The sequence below is a fragment of the Lepidochelys olivacea genome (genome assembly GCF_965140295.1).
Source record: "Lepidochelys olivacea isolate rLepOli2 genome assembly, chromosome: 24".
NCBI classification, from domain to species: Eukaryota; Metazoa; Chordata; order Testudines; family Cheloniidae; genus Lepidochelys; species Lepidochelys olivacea.
In genome coordinates, this window is record NC_140434.1 from 1,268,390 (window position 1) to 1,288,310 (window position 19,921).

General features: G+C 51.5%; 1 protein-coding gene across 23 annotated transcripts in view; it reads right to left on the reverse strand.

Annotated features, from left to right (window-relative positions):
* The window catches only part of UBAP2L (ubiquitin associated protein 2 like), a 43,923-nt gene that overhangs the window by 8,350 nt on the left and 15,652 nt on the right, over window positions 1–19,921 (reverse strand). For 13 of the 23 annotated variants that reach the window (XM_084613898.1, XM_084613908.1, XM_084613904.1 and 10 more), the window contains 14 exons: window positions 17,337–17,389; window positions 15,630–15,715; window positions 14,364–14,535; window positions 13,021–13,222; window positions 11,305–11,582; window positions 10,583–10,755; window positions 8,191–8,368; window positions 6,705–6,759; window positions 5,958–6,132; window positions 5,366–5,438; window positions 3,624–3,819; window positions 3,342–3,430; window positions 2,202–2,255; window positions 1,424–1,505 (listed from right to left, as the gene is read on the reverse strand). In XM_084613898.1, coding sequence (XP_084470024.1) covers window positions 1,424–1,505; window positions 2,202–2,255; window positions 3,342–3,430; window positions 3,624–3,819; window positions 5,366–5,438; window positions 5,958–6,132; window positions 6,705–6,759; window positions 8,191–8,368; window positions 10,583–10,755; window positions 11,305–11,582; window positions 13,021–13,222; window positions 14,364–14,535; window positions 15,630–15,715; window positions 17,337–17,389 — 1,866 coding nt within the window. Of the gene's footprint in view, window positions 1–1,423; window positions 1,506–2,201; window positions 2,256–3,341; window positions 3,431–3,623; window positions 3,820–5,365; window positions 5,439–5,957; window positions 6,133–6,704; window positions 6,760–8,190; window positions 8,369–10,582; window positions 10,756–11,304; window positions 11,586–13,020; window positions 13,223–14,363; window positions 14,536–15,629; window positions 15,716–17,219; window positions 17,390–19,921 lie in introns of all 23 variants that reach the window. The other 10 variants (XM_084613914.1, XM_084613916.1, XM_084613912.1 and 7 more) reach the window with 2 other exon arrangements.

The following is a 19,921-nucleotide window of genomic DNA, read 5'->3' on the forward strand; positions in this document are numbered from 1 at the left end:
GGAGGGTCTCAAAGCTCAGGCTGCAGCCCAAGTATCTCACTACTGTTAAATGGCCCCTTAGCCCTAGTCAGCCACAGGTGTCTAAAGAGTAGTGTAGACATACCCTAAGAGCCCTGCACCGTCAGCCAGTAGCTGCCTGGTGCTCGGATCTCATTGAACAGGGGAGTCAGATATTGACTAGCTGAAGATGTGAATAGCTTCTTTTTACAGTGCTGCTCACACTCAGTCCTCTCCATGCCATGGCAGAGAAGCAAGTACCCTTGCAGGGGCCCAATGACCTGCAGAGAATACTCGCAAATATCACTTCCTCTGCTCCCGCAAGCAGCTGGCCCTGGAGACTGGGCACAGGCCGAGGGGTCTGGAAAGCCTCCATTTGCATTTCTTTAAGAGCACCTGCTTGCTCTTCCCTGCAAACACTCTCCCCATTCAGAGTGCACACAGTAAGGCACTGTGCCAGCTCCACGACAGCCACAAATGCTAATTATGGCTCCAGTGCTAACTTGGCAAATTATGCGTGCGACGGCCCATCAGCCCGGGGCTGGGATTCTAAGGTCAGCGGGCTGGTCCAAAGCACTTCCTGCCTGAAGCAGGAGGAGAAGCGATGCACAGGAAAGCAAAGACAAGCAGCTAAGGAGCTAACTGCAGGCCTCAGTGCTGGAGCTGGGATGGAAAGCCCCTTTTAGGCCAGGTGGCCCCTCCTAATTCCAGCTCTGGACTGACCCCTAAGGCATATTTGCTAGTGTGTTGCCCAGTCAAGTTTTTAAATGCCCCACCTGACTCTTCCCTTGGGAGACTCTTCCACAGCCCAAAAGAGCTGATTTTCCAGCTATTCAGCCTGAATTTCATCCCATTACTTCTCAGCATTCCTGTCCCTCCTATGTTTCTACCCTCTATGTGTATCTGCCAATTGTACCTTCCCCTGCTTAGACTCTGCTTTGCCAAGCCAGACAGGCAGCTCTTCATCTCCCTGCTAAATGGATCCCTCTAGATATTTTGCTGCAATGAGGTGTCCAGTCACGGTAACACCAGAAACGGGATTGTCAGAGGGACCAAAAGAGAATAAAGCCCCCAAGCTGGATAATCGCCGCAAGCCACGGGTAGTGCCTACTCCACTGGCCATCCCCGCACTCCCGAGGCTAGAACTGCCCAGTGCTAGTCCCAGCGGGGCAGTGCACAGGAAATGCCGCACACTCATTTGGAGAAACACACCAGCACTCCCGCTCAGCCTGCAGTCAGAGAGGCTCCAGCAGAGCCTGCCACGTGGAGCATCCAGAATCTAAGAGCTCCCCTGCTTGGCTGCTTCCAGGTGCAGTGTTTAAACCTCATGCATACGGAGATCTTGCTTTCAGAAGAAAACACTGCCCCAGTGCTCACACTATAGCCAAGCCACCCCAAACTCGAGGGACAAGTGCCTCCCTCCTACCAGAATACGGATTGCTGCTCAGGCTGCCATCTCTTCCAGTCAGCGGGGTGGTGGGGGTAGGGAATGGGATGCTGTAATAATCCTAAAAGAGACAGGGAGAAAGCGCAATGAACTACATACTGTTACAAAGGCGGGCCTCTTGGAGAAACAGGATTTCCAGGCTGCAACAGTCCAGTGTGTTGGAGTAATGCAGTTCAGATCAGTCACACAGTAGGCTGATTGCATCTGGTAGCAACTCCGGATTTTCTCTTGCATTTACCATCCCCCGTCTGGCCATTAGAAGAGCTAGAAAAGGTCTACTGGTATGCATGCTCTTAAAAGGTCCAGGACTGTACGTCCAGCATCACAGCCATGGGAACAAGAATAACTTCTCTTCTGCAGACCATGTACCACATCCCTGGGGCAAGCATTCCCTCTGTCTCTAGAGAAGGTCAGTCCAGCCAGCACCATCCGCCACTCACAGTGAGCGGAGCTCTGCTTGCTTTGGACTCGGCTTCATAAACCTACTGTCCCAATCACCGCTGCTGACCAAATAATTAACGCTACTGATTCCCAAGTGCCAGAGAACACCTGGAGGAGCTGAACTGATCACAAATTGATTAGAGTGACCTCTACAGAAAGCGCCACAGCTGTATACATATGGAATCCCATTTTCCTAGTCTCTCACGAATACTTTACAATCTGGCAGGCCTGTCTGGATTCACTGGTTAGGTCCAGAGATAAAGGCCAGCTGCTGGGTCTACAGAAGCGCCTTACATATCTTATTTTACATACTCACCAATGGGAATCTCGTCTGAAGCATCTGCAAGTCGTCATAACCATACACTTGTGGCTAAGAAAGGAGCAGGAGGTTGCATTAGGTACACAAATCTTACAGCTCATTACCAAGTAGCCAAGGCAGATCTGAATGACTATAGTCCAGATAATTATATGACCAAGAATGAAGACCAGCCCCCATGACAACAAGAGACAGAATGACTGGAACGAGAGAAACCGCTACGGGACCTGGTCAAAGATCTCTAGTTCGCGGCCGAGAGATGTGGTGCCGCATGGGATTGTATGGCTCATCAAATATCGGTGGGACAATCCCGGTTTGTAAGTAGTTTGCAGAAGTTGTATACACAAGTGTGTAACTTCTCTCGTTTCACACATATACACACACACACAGCTAAGACTGTGGGCTCTTGACCGAGAGGGGTGCCTCGCAACCACCCGACAGAATGGGGGCTGGTATGGAAAAACTGAGCACCCCGGCTAAGATCTTTGGTTCAGTCCGTCACCCTGGTTCCCAGCTTCTGGGACAATTCTCCAGCAGAGACACTGCACTCAGTGCTCCTGTTTCTCTACCGTAAGGAGAAAGCTCAGTGGTAAGTCCTAGTGTCCCACTGCCACCCACTTCCCATTCCAGCTGTTTGCACGTTACCCACCAAGGGGCTGGCACTGCTCCCAGGGACCTTGGATCAATAGGTGCTGCTGGCTGACCAGGCTGGGACCCAGGGCTCTTTGCTCTGCATTGGATGGGGGTGGGGGATGTCTGTACATGCCCTACTTGCTGGAGGTTAGCACGCCACAGAGCAGGCAGCTCAGACAGAGTCCTCCACCAAGAATACCCCTGCAGTCATCTCCACCAAGTGACACTTACCCCTCTTTGCACACAGACGCACTGCTCCCTCCCGCAGGGCCTTTTCCCAGGAGGGGAGCCTCCAAACTAGCTGAGCCCTGGTGCAGCCCCATTGATTAGCCTTTTGTAAGAGTTTTATGTTGCAAGTTCAACCAGGTGGTGTCTGCTTGACTGCATCTGGTACCAACTCTGATTCCTCTGGCATGCACTGTCCCTCCTTTCTAGCTACAGAGAGAGCTAGGAAGGATCTACTGGCATGCCGCACCTCTGCGGCCAGCTCCCCAGAGCCCCACTCACCGGATAGGCATGTAACAGCCCTGGAGCCATGATGTACGGATTAGGCAACAATGGAGGAACTCCAGGAGGGAGGTTGGGAGGGGCTTTTCCTGAAGGAGGAAAAACACAGTTACACAGTGAAAAAAACACTGATCAAATCAGCCGTCCCCCCACCACATGCGGCCCCTCCCCCAGCACCAGATCAGCTTCTTGTCCTTCCTCCACCACATGCAGCCCCCCCGCCCCGCACAGTACCAGATCAGCTTCTCACCCTCCCCCCCACTGCAGGCAGCCCCCCGCCACCTGATGTTGTTGCAACAGAGCTCCGGGAGGAGGCTGTCACTGTGGAGTTGCTGCTGAGGCTCAAGCCCAGGCTGCTGACGCTGCTAAGACTGGAGGAGACGCTGACCACAGGTGGGGCAGCCGAGACGGTGCTGGAGGAGGTGGAAAAAGTGCTAGCAGAAGAATGGAGGCTTGCTTCACTCTCCACACTAGTGTGCTAAAGGGGGGTGGGGAGAGAAAGAGTTAGAGGCCCAGGCAGTCTCCATGTAGCCAAGCAGGACCAACAACCACCCTGCAGGAGGAGCGGTATGCAGGGGGGAGGGTGCAAACAACTGCTGGACCTGGAAATCCCTAACTGCAGCAGCTGTTTGCAGCAAGGGCTTTGCTCCTGCACTGGGCATGCCGCTCTGCAGTTGGGCTCTCCCAAAGTGCAGGCCTGGTTCTAGTTACATGTCTCCAGCTATCAAACAGTACCACATGGCTGCAGGCAGAACTAAATGCGGCCATGGAAATCCGGCACAGCGACTGGGCATCTCCAAAAGTCACAAGATGGGGGAGTTTACCTACACTAGGAAAACAAAACCCACCCCGAAACCTCCCCTCAGCCACCAGGGCAAATCTTACAATCCCAGGTTTAAAGGGCTCCTCTAGCCCTCCAGCACCCCGAAAGGGGCAGCTGGGGAACAGTGACAAGAGGGGTGAGAAAAGCCGCTGAAACAAGATGCTGTTTGCTCTTCACACCCAGTCACCTATTGTGCAAGTGGCACAGAGAGCCGTCCCTGTGGCAGGTTCCCTGTTCAGACTCCGTCTCCGGTGAGATCCTCTAATGTCAAACTGCCACAATCTAGTCACAATCTGGGGAACTGGCTGCCCAACAGCCAGCACGAAAAACCACCCCAACATTCAGGCCAGGACGCAAGGCCCTTCAAGCTACTGATACAGGAAGAAAAGGCCCTTCAGTTTGGAAGGGGCAGTACTGAGAGAACCCACAATTACAAAGGAAGCAAAACCCCTAAGCGAGCCCGGAGCCTTCTCCAGCACATGGGGAACAATGCAGTCCTGCGAGAGAGACCAAGAGAAAGGTGCTGCTCATTCCATGTGTTACTGGGTTAAGTGCCACGTCCCAGAGACACCCACCCCCGCTCCCAACAGTGCCCCCATAAGCAAACCATCCGGAGCCTCTGCCTGGTATTTAAACGTGCTGAAGGAAACTCTGGTGCAACCCCCGGAGAGCAGTGACTGAATGCATGCCGTGGAGTGGGAAGAATTTCATTCTGGTGTGAGCACCAGCAGCACTGGGCTCAGCATTTCCGCACTGCCAGCAGTTGGTATGTCGGAGCACTGCAGTTCAATCAGCCACAGTCTAGTCTGACTGCATCTGGTTGCAACTCCAGGTTTCTGTGGCATACACTTCTCCCTTAATGGCTACAGCAAGCTAGTAAGGAGCTATTGGTATGCGACAAACAGGCCTCATCCTGCCTAGAGCCATGAACGGGCATGCAATATATTGAAACAAATCTCTCCCCCATAACCTTTAGATCGCTGGCCAGCCTGGCTGAGTCCCACCCCATCTCTGACAGGCTGCACTCGTTACTTGGCTGTGTGGGCAGTTTTGCCACCAGATCTATGCTATACACATCGCCTGCTGCTGCATCAGGGCCTGGCTTTCACAGGGGATGGTGCGCCCATATTTCCAGTGAGTGGGGCCAGAGTAACAGGCGCTCAGTGCCTGAGCAAATCTGCACTGCAGTATCTGGACTCACCAGAAGAGTTGACGTTGATGTGCGCCCAGAGGACGTAGACGAAGAGAGGCCGTTCTGCTGGGTGGGTAACGTGCTGCAGGAGGCGAGAAAAAGCTGTCAAGCCAACTGCAGAGTTAGACAGCAGGGCTCACTACCCCTCCAATGCTACCATACAGCTCCATTACCTCCCTCCACAGGAGACGTCAGGTGCAGGACCAGACCGCATTTGGGATGGACGATAGATATGGAGAGCACAACAAGACTGGAAGCCAAGTGCAGTCCAGCTCCTGACAGCAAAGCTGAGCTTGCTTCCCAGGCAAACAGAGCGTGGTACATTTCAGGGGAAGGTCCCTTGAGAGCACTTTCCTTTGTGGAGCCAGCGCTTCCCTGACGCCTTGGCCAGGTAGGGGAAGGGACACCTTTTCTTGCCCAGAATGACTGAAGCTCCATCCCATGGTGTCTAAATGAGGGGATCCTGGAGGCCCCTCTGGAGAGAGGAGGGGTACCACATCACCACATGGCAGCAGGTGGTCCAAAAGGTCCTCTCCACTCACCATTTCTGAACAGGGCCTAGCGTTCTGCTTCTCCAGCAATTGGCATGCCCCGAGCTCACCTGCTGAGTTGGGCGGTGGTCGTACTGGGGAGCTCCTCAGTGTGGTTCAGGCTACTCAGAGCTGATGAATGCTGGCTGGCTGTTGTCAGCAGGGACGATGCGGATACTGCATCATTCAGAGGTGCAATATTGGGGGCAGAGGGGGAATCTGATTTCACCACAGGGCCTGGAGCACCTATGAATGAAAGCTGTGGTTAGGGGTCTTCTGAGCACTGGGAACACCACCAGCACTTTCCACCTACAAACATTCCCCCCTCACAACAGCCCGTGGAGGAAGGGAATGCAGCATGAACTGGCAGCGAGAGCACAAAACTGGGAGATGGGAGACCTGGGGCTTATTTCTGGCTCTGCTGCTGACCTGCTGCGTGACCATGGTCAAGCCACTGCACCTCTGTGCCTCAGTTTCCCTCAACAGTAAAACAGAAGCAATGATCCTTATCCAGCTTCACACAGAGCTGAGATCTATGAATGAAAAGCCCTTGATAAGGGCCAAGGATCATCATTAGGAATAGACTGTCCCACTTGACAGGCACACAAGTTAAGTGACCTGCCCAAAGTCACAGAGGCAAGTGGTAAAAGACAGAACATTTTAGGGTAAGCAAATAAAACAAGCAGCACAGAGCAGGCCAGCAAGGTGACAATTTTCTGCCAGCGTGGATTGAGGCTGTTGCTCACAACCCCCAGAAGGAACACAAGGGAATGTGTGGTGTGAGCAAACCCAACCCCCGAGTCATGCTGGCAACTCACCTTCGACGGCCTGCGTGGTTTGTAACTGTGTGGGCTGTACAGAGCTGAAACCATTCTGGAAAAGAAAGGGGAGAGTTTGGGATAGCTACAGCTTGTCTTCACTGACTCCTCTGCATTTGTTTAACCCCCCTCCAGGCCCACACAATAGCTCCAGGAGCAGACCTAGGACCGTATGAATTATCAGACTGGATCAGACACGAGGCTAACCCATTCAGGCTCCCCTCGGACCATGGGCAGTACAGATGCTCCAGAGGAAGGTGCAAGAAACCTCCTAATACCTAGTAGTTAGAGACCGGCTCAAGTGCTGATCAAGAGGTCTACATCTCCTCCAACACAGATGTTCCATTAACTATTCCCACTCTGGATAGTTTTGTGATCCATAAGAATCTACAAGCCCTTTTGGAATCATGCTAGTCTCAAGCTCAGCACTACCCTTCTGCAGTGAGTACCACAGGTGGTGTGTGAAAAGCAGAACCGTCTGTCAGTTTTCATTTTGCCACCAGTGAATTTCACTGAAGGTGAACAAATCTCAGCATGGGGACTCTTGATACTTGGCAGGCACATGACATGTGGCCAACAGCGAGGGGTTCTCAGCACATTTATCAGATTCCACAAGACAAGAGGCGACACCAAAGGATCCATGAGGCAATTCCCCCACCCCACCCAAAGAGGCCACCCCGAGAAGCCAGCAGGGAAGACCAGAAAGGGACAGACTCTCCAAGCAGCAGCACTTGACCAATGCCCCTCTCGGCAGCTAACCCAGGTGTGGCGTGGCAGGCTCCAGTGGAAGGTGTTTGCAGCCCTTGGCCAGAAAGAGGGGAGACACTCGGGATCACGGGAAGGAAAGAGAAAATCCCACATGTTGCCCATCCCAAGAAATAACTAGATCATCCACGGTTGGCACTGCAAGTGCACCCTCTACCACAGTACCCAGGGGGCCGCACTGCAGCTACAAGGCCCAGGATTACACCTATGCCTACTTGGGGCTAAATTAATGATAAAAGCTCCAATTTACAAGAAATATTGACAGACCCTGCCTCTAGCTGGTGTTGCAGATTTTGAAAGGAAGTTACAGTGGAATCAAGGAACCATGGATTTCCTCACTCACCTCTCCGTTTAAAATGACCCACTCCCACCTCTCCTCCTTCAGTCCTGAGCAAGGCCAGTTTGCAGACAACCATCACATCCTGTGTTGACGACATCAGGTCCACCTCTACACAGCAGCAAGCCTTTAGCTCAGCAGAAGAGAGGGCTTTTCCATAGCAAGCCAGCAACGCTGAGCACTCTGCTCTCCCAGTTTGCCAGCTCCCCCTCTGCAGTGATCTGCAGGGCCCAGTTATCAGCTTTTTGATTTCTCTTACACCCTTCCTGCACTGCAGAATTACAGCCACCCCTCCACACAGGGCTTCACACTCTGCCATGGTAAGACAGCACCACCGAGAGGGGATGCGCTGGCCCCAGAAGGCAGTTAAGGCCAGCTCCCTACCTTGGCCTGGGTCAGGTCTTTCTGGGGCGAGGAGGAGATGGAGTTTGGGTATCGCCTGGTCTGGGTGGATCTCTGTTCATACAGTGGTCCCTGAGCGCTGTTCTGGGAGGTATACGTTGCTGTCTGTATTGTGCCGCCCTGGTAACCAGACTCTTGGCTTTGATTGGACGAAGATTCACTACACAGAAAGAAAGGAAGGGGTTTATTTTCTCTCCAAAGTGACCCTGCTGGGCTGGCAGCCTCAAGCCTTTGCTTACATGTGCTTACCAATGTAGCTGATCAAACCCAGCAGAGAAGTGCAGCCAGGAGAGGGATGGCCCAGCCACAGGGAGATTCTCTCTGAAAAAGGCTTGTGGTGCTGTGGACTGAGCACTGGACTGGGAGCCAGGAACTCCCACATTCTGACTGCTACTGACTCACTGCATGGCCCAAGCCAAGTCACTTCATCTCTCTGGGCTTCCCTTTCCCACCCATAAAACGGAGCTAGTACTTAGAAGGAGGCTGTGAGGACCCGCTAATGCAGAGATATTCAGAGTGAGGCTTGCAAGCAGCCCTTTAATGGGTCTCCTGCAGCTATTTGCAGCCCATGATATAAAACCTCTGTGCAATTTAATTACTAACTAAAGTTATGAACCAATCAGGAGGCTTTTACTATGTTATTAATCAGCTGCAGTTGATAAAAATAATAATACATGGTCAGTCATTTTGCTGTGAGAATTATATACATTTCCCTGGCCAGGCTGTTTAAATATGAATTTATAGCACTCTAGTAAATGAAACAATGAATTCCCACAACTGTGACCCTTTTGGGTAATGCTGATCACTAATTTGGCTCCTGAACCACTGAGGTCAGAGTATCTCTAAGCTAACGGTTCTGTAATGGTTCGGGGATGTAATGCTCTCTATAAAATTAAGTGTGAAAAATCCAGGCAAGTCTTCCCCTTTCTGACAGACTCAGAGGTCCCCATCCTTGATAAGGAGAGAGGATATAAAGCTATTCTGAAATCAGACTGGACAAGCACATAAACCGGGGACACACGGCAATGGCTGGAGGAGGAACTGCCTAACGTTACAGGTCTTCCCCAGCCCTTCCACCATTCTGCCCAGCTCTGGGCAGTAAATGCACAGAACCCAGACATCATTGAAACCCTTGTGAATTACTGTGCCACGGACCTTGCACAGGAAGGGGTTGGGGCAGGCAGGTCAGCCGTAAGTCACGGTTTACATTAGAGCTAAGGCATATTTACTCTCACAAACCCCCATGACTGCTTCCTCCACTCCCCGGCCTGAATGCCAGACATCTCCAGTAACTCCGCCGGGACAAAAGGGCCAACATCTTCCTGTTCAGCATTACATCAGGGCAAAGTTGTTGTGCAATAAGGGATACTCAACACACTTGCTAGGGACTGGCAGCAGCTCCCAAAGGAGGATCAGCTAGACAGCAAGGGGGTGAGAACCCTTCAATTTGACAAGGCACGCTCAGTTTGAATGAAGAAAAGGAGTACTTGTGGCACCTTAGAGACTAAGCAATTTATTTGAGCATGAGCTTTCGTGAGCTACAGCTCACTTCATCAGATGAAGTGAGCTGTAGCTCACGAAAGCTCATGCTCAAATAAATTGGTTAGTCTCTAAGGTGCCACAAGTCCTCCTTTTCTTTTTGCGAATACAGACTAACACGGCTGTTACTCTGAAACCTGTCAGTTTGAATGGACAGACATGCTCAGCTCTCTCCCTGTTTGCTACAGAAGTCTCCACAATTTGTATTTACAGTATGAAGAAAGCAGCACACACACACAACCTGTTCACCTGGAACAAGGCACAGTTGTGCTGGGGATTCCCCTCTCATTATTCACAGGGAGTGGTTTAACGGCAGCAGGAAACCTGCCCTAATTTACTTTCTGTTTAAGTACCGCAGGCCAATCAGCCATAGGTTTGTCTGAATGAGTCCGCTGGCAACTTAACCGTTTACTGTTGCATACGCTGTCCCCCCTTTATAGCTATGAGATCAGCCAGAAAGGGTCTACTGGTATGCAGTATAGTTCGGGGGCTCCCGGAGCAGGCAGGGGCAGGCTGCAGGGTCAGCAGTGCTGGCCTGCGCTCATTTACCCAGGCGGCTTGGACACCAAGGAAACTCCCGCCCCACTGTGCTGTGGCTGGTACAGGAGACTCCAGAATCTCAGTAGTACAAACAAGGTGCCCCTCTGGTTAGGATGAAGCTGTTTCTCCTCCTGACCCTGCAATGGGTTAGAGCACAGAGGCTCCTTATAGCCGGTCCATTGAGACCCAGATGGAGCTGGAAGCAAGGCTGCCCCTAATGGCAAAGGAGCAAGTGCTACCTGCCTCTGTCCACCACAGGCATTGGGGTGTTTCCCTGCGCGCCCCAGGCCTTTACCTCGCAGTGCTGGTGTAGAGGCTGCTTTGAGACTGGCTCACAGAGGCGCTCGTCGTGGGCGTTGATTCGTACTCCGAGAGAACAGGCTCCGAACCAAACTGTAATGCCCCAAACTGCAGGTTTAGCCCTGAGATATCAGCTGAGCCAGGCATTTCCACTGCGAGAGCAGGAATCTGCAAAGGAAGGAGGGGTCCCTGAAAGGCAAGTCACTGCAAGGACAACCAAACTGGGCAAATGGGACTTCGTGTGAGCCGCCTGCAGGGAGAACGGCCTTAACAAATCAGACTGAAGCGGGCAGAGAAAATTCTACATGTGCACAGGAGGGCTCTGACCTCAGCCCACCCCACACTTCAGTGTCACAATGCTAGAGCTATGTCAGCTGACCAACAGCCCCCGAGTACAGGGATCAGGCCACAGGGGCTCACCTACACAGATGTCTGCAGGGTTACGACTCTGCAGTCAGATATTGAGGTACTGAGAACCCCAGACTTGACTTCAGTGACACCCACCCTCACCCTGCTGGAATTTCGAACACACTCGCCCCTGTGGTCTGCAGGTGCTCTGGATTACGCTGTGAACATGAATCTGTTCAGCCTGGAAAGCCTAAATCCAACTCAGGGTAGTCAAATCCAGCTCCACTCCCATTAACAGGGAGGGAGGCTGCTACAATTCCAACACAGCTGTGCCTCAATCCTGCTACCACCTCCCCACACACCCCATACCTTAGATGTCAAGGAGGCTTTCTTCTTCTGCTGCTTGAGCTTCTGCTGCACTGGCTGGGGACTGGAGGACTGGTTGTCTGATGAACCTGGGGACATCTGTGGAACAGGGTTGGTTTTGTTGGGCAGAGGGGAAGATGGTGGGGGCGGTGCCGTTGTAGAGGCTGTCACCACAGGCTGCTTGTCCTGCATGAACACCTCCATCATCGCTGAGGCTGGCGTGAAAGCCTGACGCTTGGTGAAGGGGCTGTGAACTGATGAGTCCGTTGGGGTCTTTAGATCTGCTGCGCAAAACAAGGCTGGATCAATACTGGTTGTTTCGTGAGAGCTAACACAAGTCCCGCCACTTCTAGGTTTCAGTAACAAAATAAATGACTGGGACCTTGCCCCTCCCTGGAGCCTTTCATCAGGCATCTCAAAGCTCTTCACAGAGTTAGTTAATGTCCATGGAGCTATTAGGTCCCTCCTACATGGGCGCATGGGGAGTACCACTCCGAAGGGAGTCAGGGGCATTGCTGGGAAAAGAACCCCAGGAGCCCTGACTCCCAGTCCAGCATTCTAACCAGACCCCTGCCCTCTTCCACGGGCAGTGTGCTGACCTGTCAAGCACTCCACCTTTCAGCTCAGCGTATAAGGCCTCCCTGCAGCTCTTGCCATGAAGATTAGGGGTGGAAGGAAGCAGATCTAGTCAGCAGAGCTTCTCCATCACAGAACGACTGCAAATGCCTCTGACACAAACACCGACTCTCAGAGAAACCTGGCTTTGCTTCCCTGCCCTCCTCTGCAAGTTTGGCTGCATTTGATTGCCCGATTGTTTTCCTTCACCTACTGTGCACCCCACGACCACCACCCAGGCCTTCCTCCCCTCAGCATGGCTGCACCTCCTGCACCCCGGCTTACTAAACACAACTCCCATTCTCTCTGCCTCTGCTCTGGGGCTCCTTATCTGAAACACTTAGAGGATGCCAACACTGGCGGCTGCTGGAACAGGGCTGAGTTTTTCCTCAGCTCATATTTGAACCAGAGCCATTTCCCCAGAGCAAGAAAACGTGTAGGAGCTGAAAGAACTGCATTAACACTAGACCATGCAAGGCTTGGAGAGACCTTTGAAGCACAGAACAGCTAGAGCTGCTCTTGTATCATAGGTATCCCCAGGGCCAGGAAAATCGCTTCCTTTCCCCACTGGCCTCTGGCATGAGAGCCATCAGCGGAGGCTAGTTTCCTTTCCAAGGGGCCCGATGAGATCGGCAGCCCAGCTCCCTCCAGCAGATGGAGGCTGACACATGCCTGTGTATCTGAGATCTATTCCGCTGGAGAGCTCTTGGACTCAAACTACTTGAGGCCACCGCTCATAATTTTCTCTCTACAGATCTCTGCACTTAGAGAGCACGCTAGGCTGCGTAAATGGCGAGGGGACTGGTCAGCAGATGCCTGCAGGCCTCCGTGTGGCAGGCTGGCAGGGCTAAAACAGATGCCAGTGAGATGGACACACAGAATGAGCTCATTTCGGCTGCTGGGAGTGGAAAAAGGACGAGGAAAGACCCTGAGAGTGCCTTAATGAGCCATAACTACTCTCCAATCCGAGGGCAATTAGATGTGTGCTCCCGGTGATTTGTTCTGAATGGCAATGAGCCCAAAGGCTCCAGGGCTCGCACTCCCAAGTGAATCCTCCACGCCACCCACTGCAGCACACTCTTCGCCGCGTCCTCGATGCCTTACCATACTGCGCGAGAGCTGAGGGCTGGGCTGGGGGTCCCAGGTCCCAGGAGGAGGAGGTGCTGCTCCCGCCAGGCTGGGTGTGCTGAGCAGCCAGCTGGGCCAGAGCCTGAGCTGTCTTGAACTGCTCCAGGAACTGAGAGCCTGTGGTGCTGCTGCTTTTGGCCTCTCCGACATCTCCAAACCCCTTCCCCAGCATGCTCACCTGGGGTTTTAACAAGGAAAGGAAAAGTCACCACTAAAAGCAGGGGCCGCGATTTCCAAGGGAAGCCCTGAGCCGCAGGAAAGCTGAGTGCCCCTGCCCTGCATGTTTCACACACAGGCTTTGTTTCCCGTGGATGTACTGTGGGTACTGTCTGTAATGAGAGGCTTTATGCTCGTATTTTGCCCTGCACTGCGTGGGATGCCAGGTTTTAGGGCATGGATGTAGCACAGCTGAGCTCTCCAGTAAAGGGAGCAGATGGATCTGCAAGAATCCCTAAGTGCCAACGAAAGTCCATGGGACTCCTGCTCCCCAGTCACATAGGTGCTTTGGAAAATGCCACCCATCCTTATCCTCCCAATCTGTCTGCCAGGGTGACACGAAGAACCAGTTGTCCAGCTCCAGGCACCTCTCTGGGTGCATTTCAACAATTCCCTTCTTCGCTCTTCAACACAGGACTGCTGGGCTCTCAGCTCATACCAGGCTGGGGGTACCCCTGTCCGTCGCTGCAGGATGGCCAAGAACCAACCCGGCACAAGCTAAGCCTGAGATGCAGGGATTGAGTGGAGTGGGACAGAGCAGAGTGGCAGCACTCACCTGCCTTAAGGAACAGGCACCTTTGGTGCTTTGAAAGCAGAGTCTGTCCTTGGGACAAGTCGTCTCCCTGAGAGGGAGAAACCAGCTCTCTGAGAAGCCTCCAGAAGGAAGTACAGAACAGGAGACACCCAGCAAGGCTATGGTCACAGGCCCAGCTGCCCCGACACACTCGGGGCATGCTCCCTTGCTGTGGTTACCACCCTATCGCCCTTTCAGACAATACAGCTCACAGCTGCTCAGAGGCTATGGGATTCGCTTTTCCCCTTTCGTAGTGAGAAAGAGGCACGTGGCCTAGGGTTAGCCAGGACCGAACACTGCTCCAGCACTGAGGTTACCCTGCTCAGTCACCTAATTCCTATGAACTCACAACACTGGGAGCCATGAGCGCAGGACTGAAGCTGTAAATCACGCAGCTTGGGGATTCTCAACTAAATGGGTGCACCCATTCTGCCCCTCCCCTATTACTTAAAGAGAGGGTTTCAGAAGGTGGGTGAATTCAGCAGGCCCCCTACCTTGCCTAGGCAAAGGTGAGTGGCATTTTCCTTACCATGCTGTGATGAGGGAAGGCGTTACCAGATGCAGGCTGGGACATAGAAGTCTGCTTGGAATTGCTGAACACCAGTGGCTGGGCAAGAGAAGGAGCCTGGGTTGAATCCAGGTTTGATGACTCATTCTCCAGAGAAGAGGGTGTCTTTCCTAACAGCACCGCAAGGTCAATTCTGGGAGAAGGAAAAGGATGAAACCACCCAGGTTAACTGGAGCCGTACCATCCCTTGAGGGTTGTTAGCTTTCTATTCCAGCCAAGAACGTCCTTCCCCGCCCCCGTGACCTCAAAGAGATTCACACTACACTACCTCAGCACTAGTCAGCAACTGTCTCTAGCAATCTCAAAGGACTGCCTGAAAGGAGCAGCCGCCCGTACCTACTACAAGTAACCAAAAGGAAAAACCAGGCCTAAGAGCAGCTATTACGTATGGTCACCTGGGCAAGGCACACCTGTGCTACTTATCGGCTAGGCTGAGTAAGCAGAGCTAATCCTGCCAAACTATTAGGAAAAGCCGGGCAATCAACAGAATGGCCAGAGACAGAAGGGGCTGTGCTTGGTAACCCAGGGCAATCAAATTATGAAGTTACACAAAACAGAGTTGCATCCAAGCAGGTGAAACCTTGACTAATAAATGAACAGGCCACTGACGTAGCTGGTTTCCTGGGACCAAGAACTGACACGTTAATGGTTTACATTTATATGTCGAACTCAATGAATTCTCTGCAAGAATAACTCAATGGAGAGAAGTCTGAATGTTGATAGAACCTTTTGGAGGAACTCAAAGTTTTCTACAAACATGAATAACCCTCACATCCTCCTGTGAAGTACTTAAGCATCTCGGCTGAGACTTTCAAATTAGTCCAGGGGATTTAGACAAGTGCCTTTCATTAAAATCAAGAGATGTGCCTAAATCCCTTAGTCTGCTCTGAAAATCTCAAAGCTGTTTTACAAAGGGACAATCCGATGAGCCGAAGACAGAAATTCTAACAGAACTTGGGAATTCCTGGCTTCCAAACCTGGGCTCTAAGCACTTAGCCCTTCCACTCAAACCCAAGTGAACTTATTCAGAGCTCCTGAATTTTGTCCAAGTGGATAGCCATTTGTCTGGATGGTTTAAACACAACAAATCCTGCATCTTGGCAGGACGTTCGACTAGGTGACCCTTGCAGTCCCCTGTAGTCCTGTGGTTCCATGATTCTATGAAGCAATGCCCTGCCCCCCGACTACCATATTGCTACTGCCATAGCATTATTATTAAGCCATCACCTCTGGCCAGCTGTGATTGTCACATTCTCGGCAGGCAGAGGCACTGAAGACACATTGGAGGCAGTGAAGATCTTGGTCTCTGAAAGCTAGAAGACAGAAGAGGGAGGTAACCCACACATTAGAACCATGCTTTAGGGCTCCAAATAAAGAGAGATTTCAAAGTTAAGGCAAAAATGCAAAGGAACTGGGGCTGGGAAGAACATGTGCAGGAAGGTTTGCTCATGGCAGCCCACAAGAATCAGTGCGTGGGGTTAGCACTGATAACATGTTTGGTTGTGATCACAAACACGCCAGCCCTTGGTTTTTCCTGGGTTTACCCTCCTCAATGACTCAATCATCTGCCAGGCTTAGAAAGCATTTCCACTCAGTGCTGGCTGTCCCTCAGTCCAACAGAGCAACTGGGAAGTTATGGAGTGAAGAATCGATTGGAAAACGGGCATCTGGAAACTCACGAAGTGCAGCACGGACCCCAAACCCACCGGACATGGAGGAGGAAATATCTGAGAGAGGAGAGTCAGCTACGAAGACACTTCAGACTTAGTCTGACAGTTGAGCCTCAGTTCCCACAGCCAAAGTGAGGACTTCTGGCTACCGGGCCAAGAACCCAAAGGCCTGCTAGGGCAGTGCAGGAAAACTGCTCAGTTAGCCCCTGAGTCAGCAAAGCCCCTCCGCACGTGCTTGCATTTCACTCAAGTCAATGGACAAGCCAAAGTGCTCTGCTGAACTGGGTCTACAACCAGCAAAGGGGCAGTCTGCTTTCTACAGGCCAGTAACTCCTGTTTGAATTCTAAGGAATGCTCAGGATAGATGGATGGGAAGTTTTAGAGCAGCCCCCACATAGTTTAGAGTGGACTATATTTGTATATAAACAGCTTTTATCCCAGAGAGAGAAGCTCAAGAACTGTTGCAAGCACCTCTGCAAGTGATGGCCAAAAAAAAAAAAATCACAGAAAACCATCCCAGGCCAGAGCGTTTGCTTGGTGTGCAAAGGGCCTCCATGTAACGCAAGAAATGGTGTCCAGACTGCCTTCAAGCAGAGACCTGATGAGCGCAGGAGCAGCTCTAACTGCCTGTGTTTCTACACTCAGCACTAACGCTTCCTTCGGACAGCACTTGAAGAATGAATGCCTTTTCCTTTGCTGTCAACTCCAGCTGCCCAGCTGAAAGGAAGCGAAAAAATGTACAATAAAGGGCTCAGTCCTGCAGCCATTTAAGGTGATAGCAAAACTCTCCCTTGATTTAAATGGCAGCTGGATGAGGGCCAAAGTTAGGAGAACTTTAAAAACCAAGGCAAAGTTTCTTCTGAAGCAGTGGAATCGGATGCCGAGAACACAGATCAAGCAACGAGATGAACATGAGACAAACCACAGATTAACACAGAAGGAAGAGCTCAGAGCTCCTGGAAACAGGCATAAAAAGCACAACCTTGGCAATAAAGACAAGCAAAGATACTTGACATTCTGCATCCAGACTCCCTCCCCCCAGCCCCCAGCGTGGATATTACAGATCCACAGGAGGCAATGCTTTCCAAGCTGCAAACTCGCAGTGTTAACTTTCCACAGAGTTCAGTAGCGACAATATTTAATCCACCTGAGTCGTGCAGTGCAGTTCCTGGAACAAGGAGCCTGGTTTGGGGCTATTCCTACAGTCCTCAGCTAGCAGGTTTTGTCCCCCTTCTAGCATGGGGAGGGGATTGAGAGTACCTACATCTTCATTCCAGTCCTCTGTTCCCCATTCCTCCGTCGCTGTCCTCCAAGCACCTACAAGGAAAGCAAGGGTTTGGGAAGTTTGCTACGTGTCATAGCCCCATTTCTTACAAAAGCCAGGCAAGCAATTTGGGAGCATAGCAGGCAGCTGGATGGGTTCTTACTCACCAACCAGGCACAGGCGAGAGGCTAAGAAATGCTGCACACAGACATACCCCAACACCAAAGCAGAAACTCAGGGTATTGGGTTTAGCCAGGGGGCTCCCTGGGTTCTTCCCCAGCCCCTTTGCTCAGAACCATCCGTTTTCCTGCTTCCCCCTCTCCTTGCCGTAGCTGTACCCACAACCAGCTATCCCCAGCCCAGCAGAGACCGAGAGCACCACCTCCAGAGTGTCTTCTGCCAGAGGTGGCGCCAAAATCCAGCTCTCCTGTGGGACACCACCATGCAGCTAGACTGGCTAGCAATCATATGGGTTTTTTTAAAGGGACACTGTCAGATCAAAGTTCAGTCCCAAGTTTCAGTTTTGTAAACAAGCTTTCATAAGACCCAAGAACCGAAATGTTTCCCTGGTTTATTTTCGTTTCAATGAGAACGTTTCCCTGCAGCGCTTGAAACCCAACACGGGGGCACTTTGCCTAGCGCATGAGACTCTGAAAGTGAAATCTACTGGGAATCTGCGATTCATGAATTTTCCTTGCTCAATTTCAGACAAATACAAAAGACGAACAGATAAAATACTGCAGTGAAAAGATCATCATGTTGGTTTCAATGGTCCAAGGTTTGATTTGTAAAGATAGACAAATTTACTTTTTAAAAAATTTGTTTTTAACCTGACTGCATCCCCTACAAGCCAGTTCCAAGTCCCTTGTTCCCCCCTCCCCACACACACACACACACACACCTCAGTTTGAACTGAGCACTCTGGGTGTAGCATGCTCACTTCAGAGTCCACTAGAGACTTAATTTTAGGTCCTGGGGTGGGAGGAGAGGGGGAGCATTTCACATCAGAAAATCAGGGCACAAAAGCAGCCTGCCACTTTTCAGCAGGTCATTTTCACCCATACAAACCAGACTAAAAAAAAAGCCACACAGCCAACAGAGTTAATTCTATAGACATTTACAAGAATAGGACAAGTTTTGCCTGTGACAACACCACCTTAATCAGCTAACGAGCTTTTAGAACTTGTAAAAGTGGAACATTTTGGTCTCCGGTTCTTAGAGGCTAGTCAGAACCCTCCCAGATTTGGAGGGTGGGGAGGGGAATTTCCATATAGTCTATCATTGTCAGGCCAAGACTTGAAAAGTCTCCCAGTTCCAGAGATGCAGCTGCTTGAGAGCACCAAGGAAGCAAATTACTAGCAGAGCCTATTGTTTATTTTCCCTGGTAAACTGAGCAGATTCAAACCTCTAAATATTTTATTCTATTTAGGATCAAAACATTAATACAGTTTAACTCCTGGGGTCCTTGCAGCCTCCGGGCATCCCACACTTGGAGAACTCCCCCTTTGCTATAACACAGGCAGGGGAAGAGTACATGATACCCTTTTGGGGGGGTGGGGAAGAGTTAAAGCCAGCTTTCCTCATTTCTCCTCTGCTTCTTTGCTCCCTCAGCAGCAGTGTGAAGGCTCCTTTTCCAGACCTTCAGGGACTAGAGCCCGTCTCCCTACCCAGGCAGAGGCTAGGTACCTCAATCCAGTTGTGACTGGCAGAAAGCAGGAAACAGAGTCTGCGCTGCAGGACATGGCCCTGGGCCCCATTTCAATTTCCTTTTGTCAGATCAGTTTTGGGAATAAGAGGAAGAGCAGAGGGGCAAGGAAGGCTGAGCTAAACTCTTCAGCTTCCAGACCCATGAGAAAGGCTTTCCCTACACTCCAAAACTTCTCCCTACCAGGCTGCTTTACAGGTGTCACACACCCAGTCCAGCCCTGATCGAGATTTCTTGCACATGGAGAGGGAAGGAGAAGCGTATGCAAAGAGCTGCTTTCGATTCAAGATGCTCTCCAGAAAGGAAATGGATGGTTTCCTAACCAGCACACTGTATATCTACCTTGCTGAAAATAAACCAAACATCCCGCTAAGCTCCTGGCCAAGAGAGATCATCTCCAGCGAATCCAGCACTCTGGCACTCAAGACAGTGTCCTATTCAGAAAGACAGGAGATTGCCTGCCCTGCCCTCTCCCGCCTGGTGAGGGAGTCTCTTCTAGGGCAGTTGCTCCCCTCTCTTAGGGAAGGAGTTGGCTGGGAGAAATATTATCCATTTTCGAGGCAGCAGAGGTGCAGTCATTGAGTCAGCTAGTACCAGATAGTAGTTCAGGTGACAGCCTGCTCCTGTAACAGCAGCTAGCCATTCCCCCTGGACAGCCTGAGGCCCTGTTGCACTTGCCACAAGCTTGAAGAGAGGGACTCCTCGGTGGCCCCTTTCTATTCTTTTCGGACATTTCTCTAACATTAACATCAGAGTCTGCTGCTCCCGTAACTGACCAGGAGGGCCTGCAGGTGCCACAGGATATTGGATATTCACTGACCGAATTCAGAGAAGAGCGACTGGGCTCAAGAAGCTCCATGGAATGTAAATCCAGATGCAC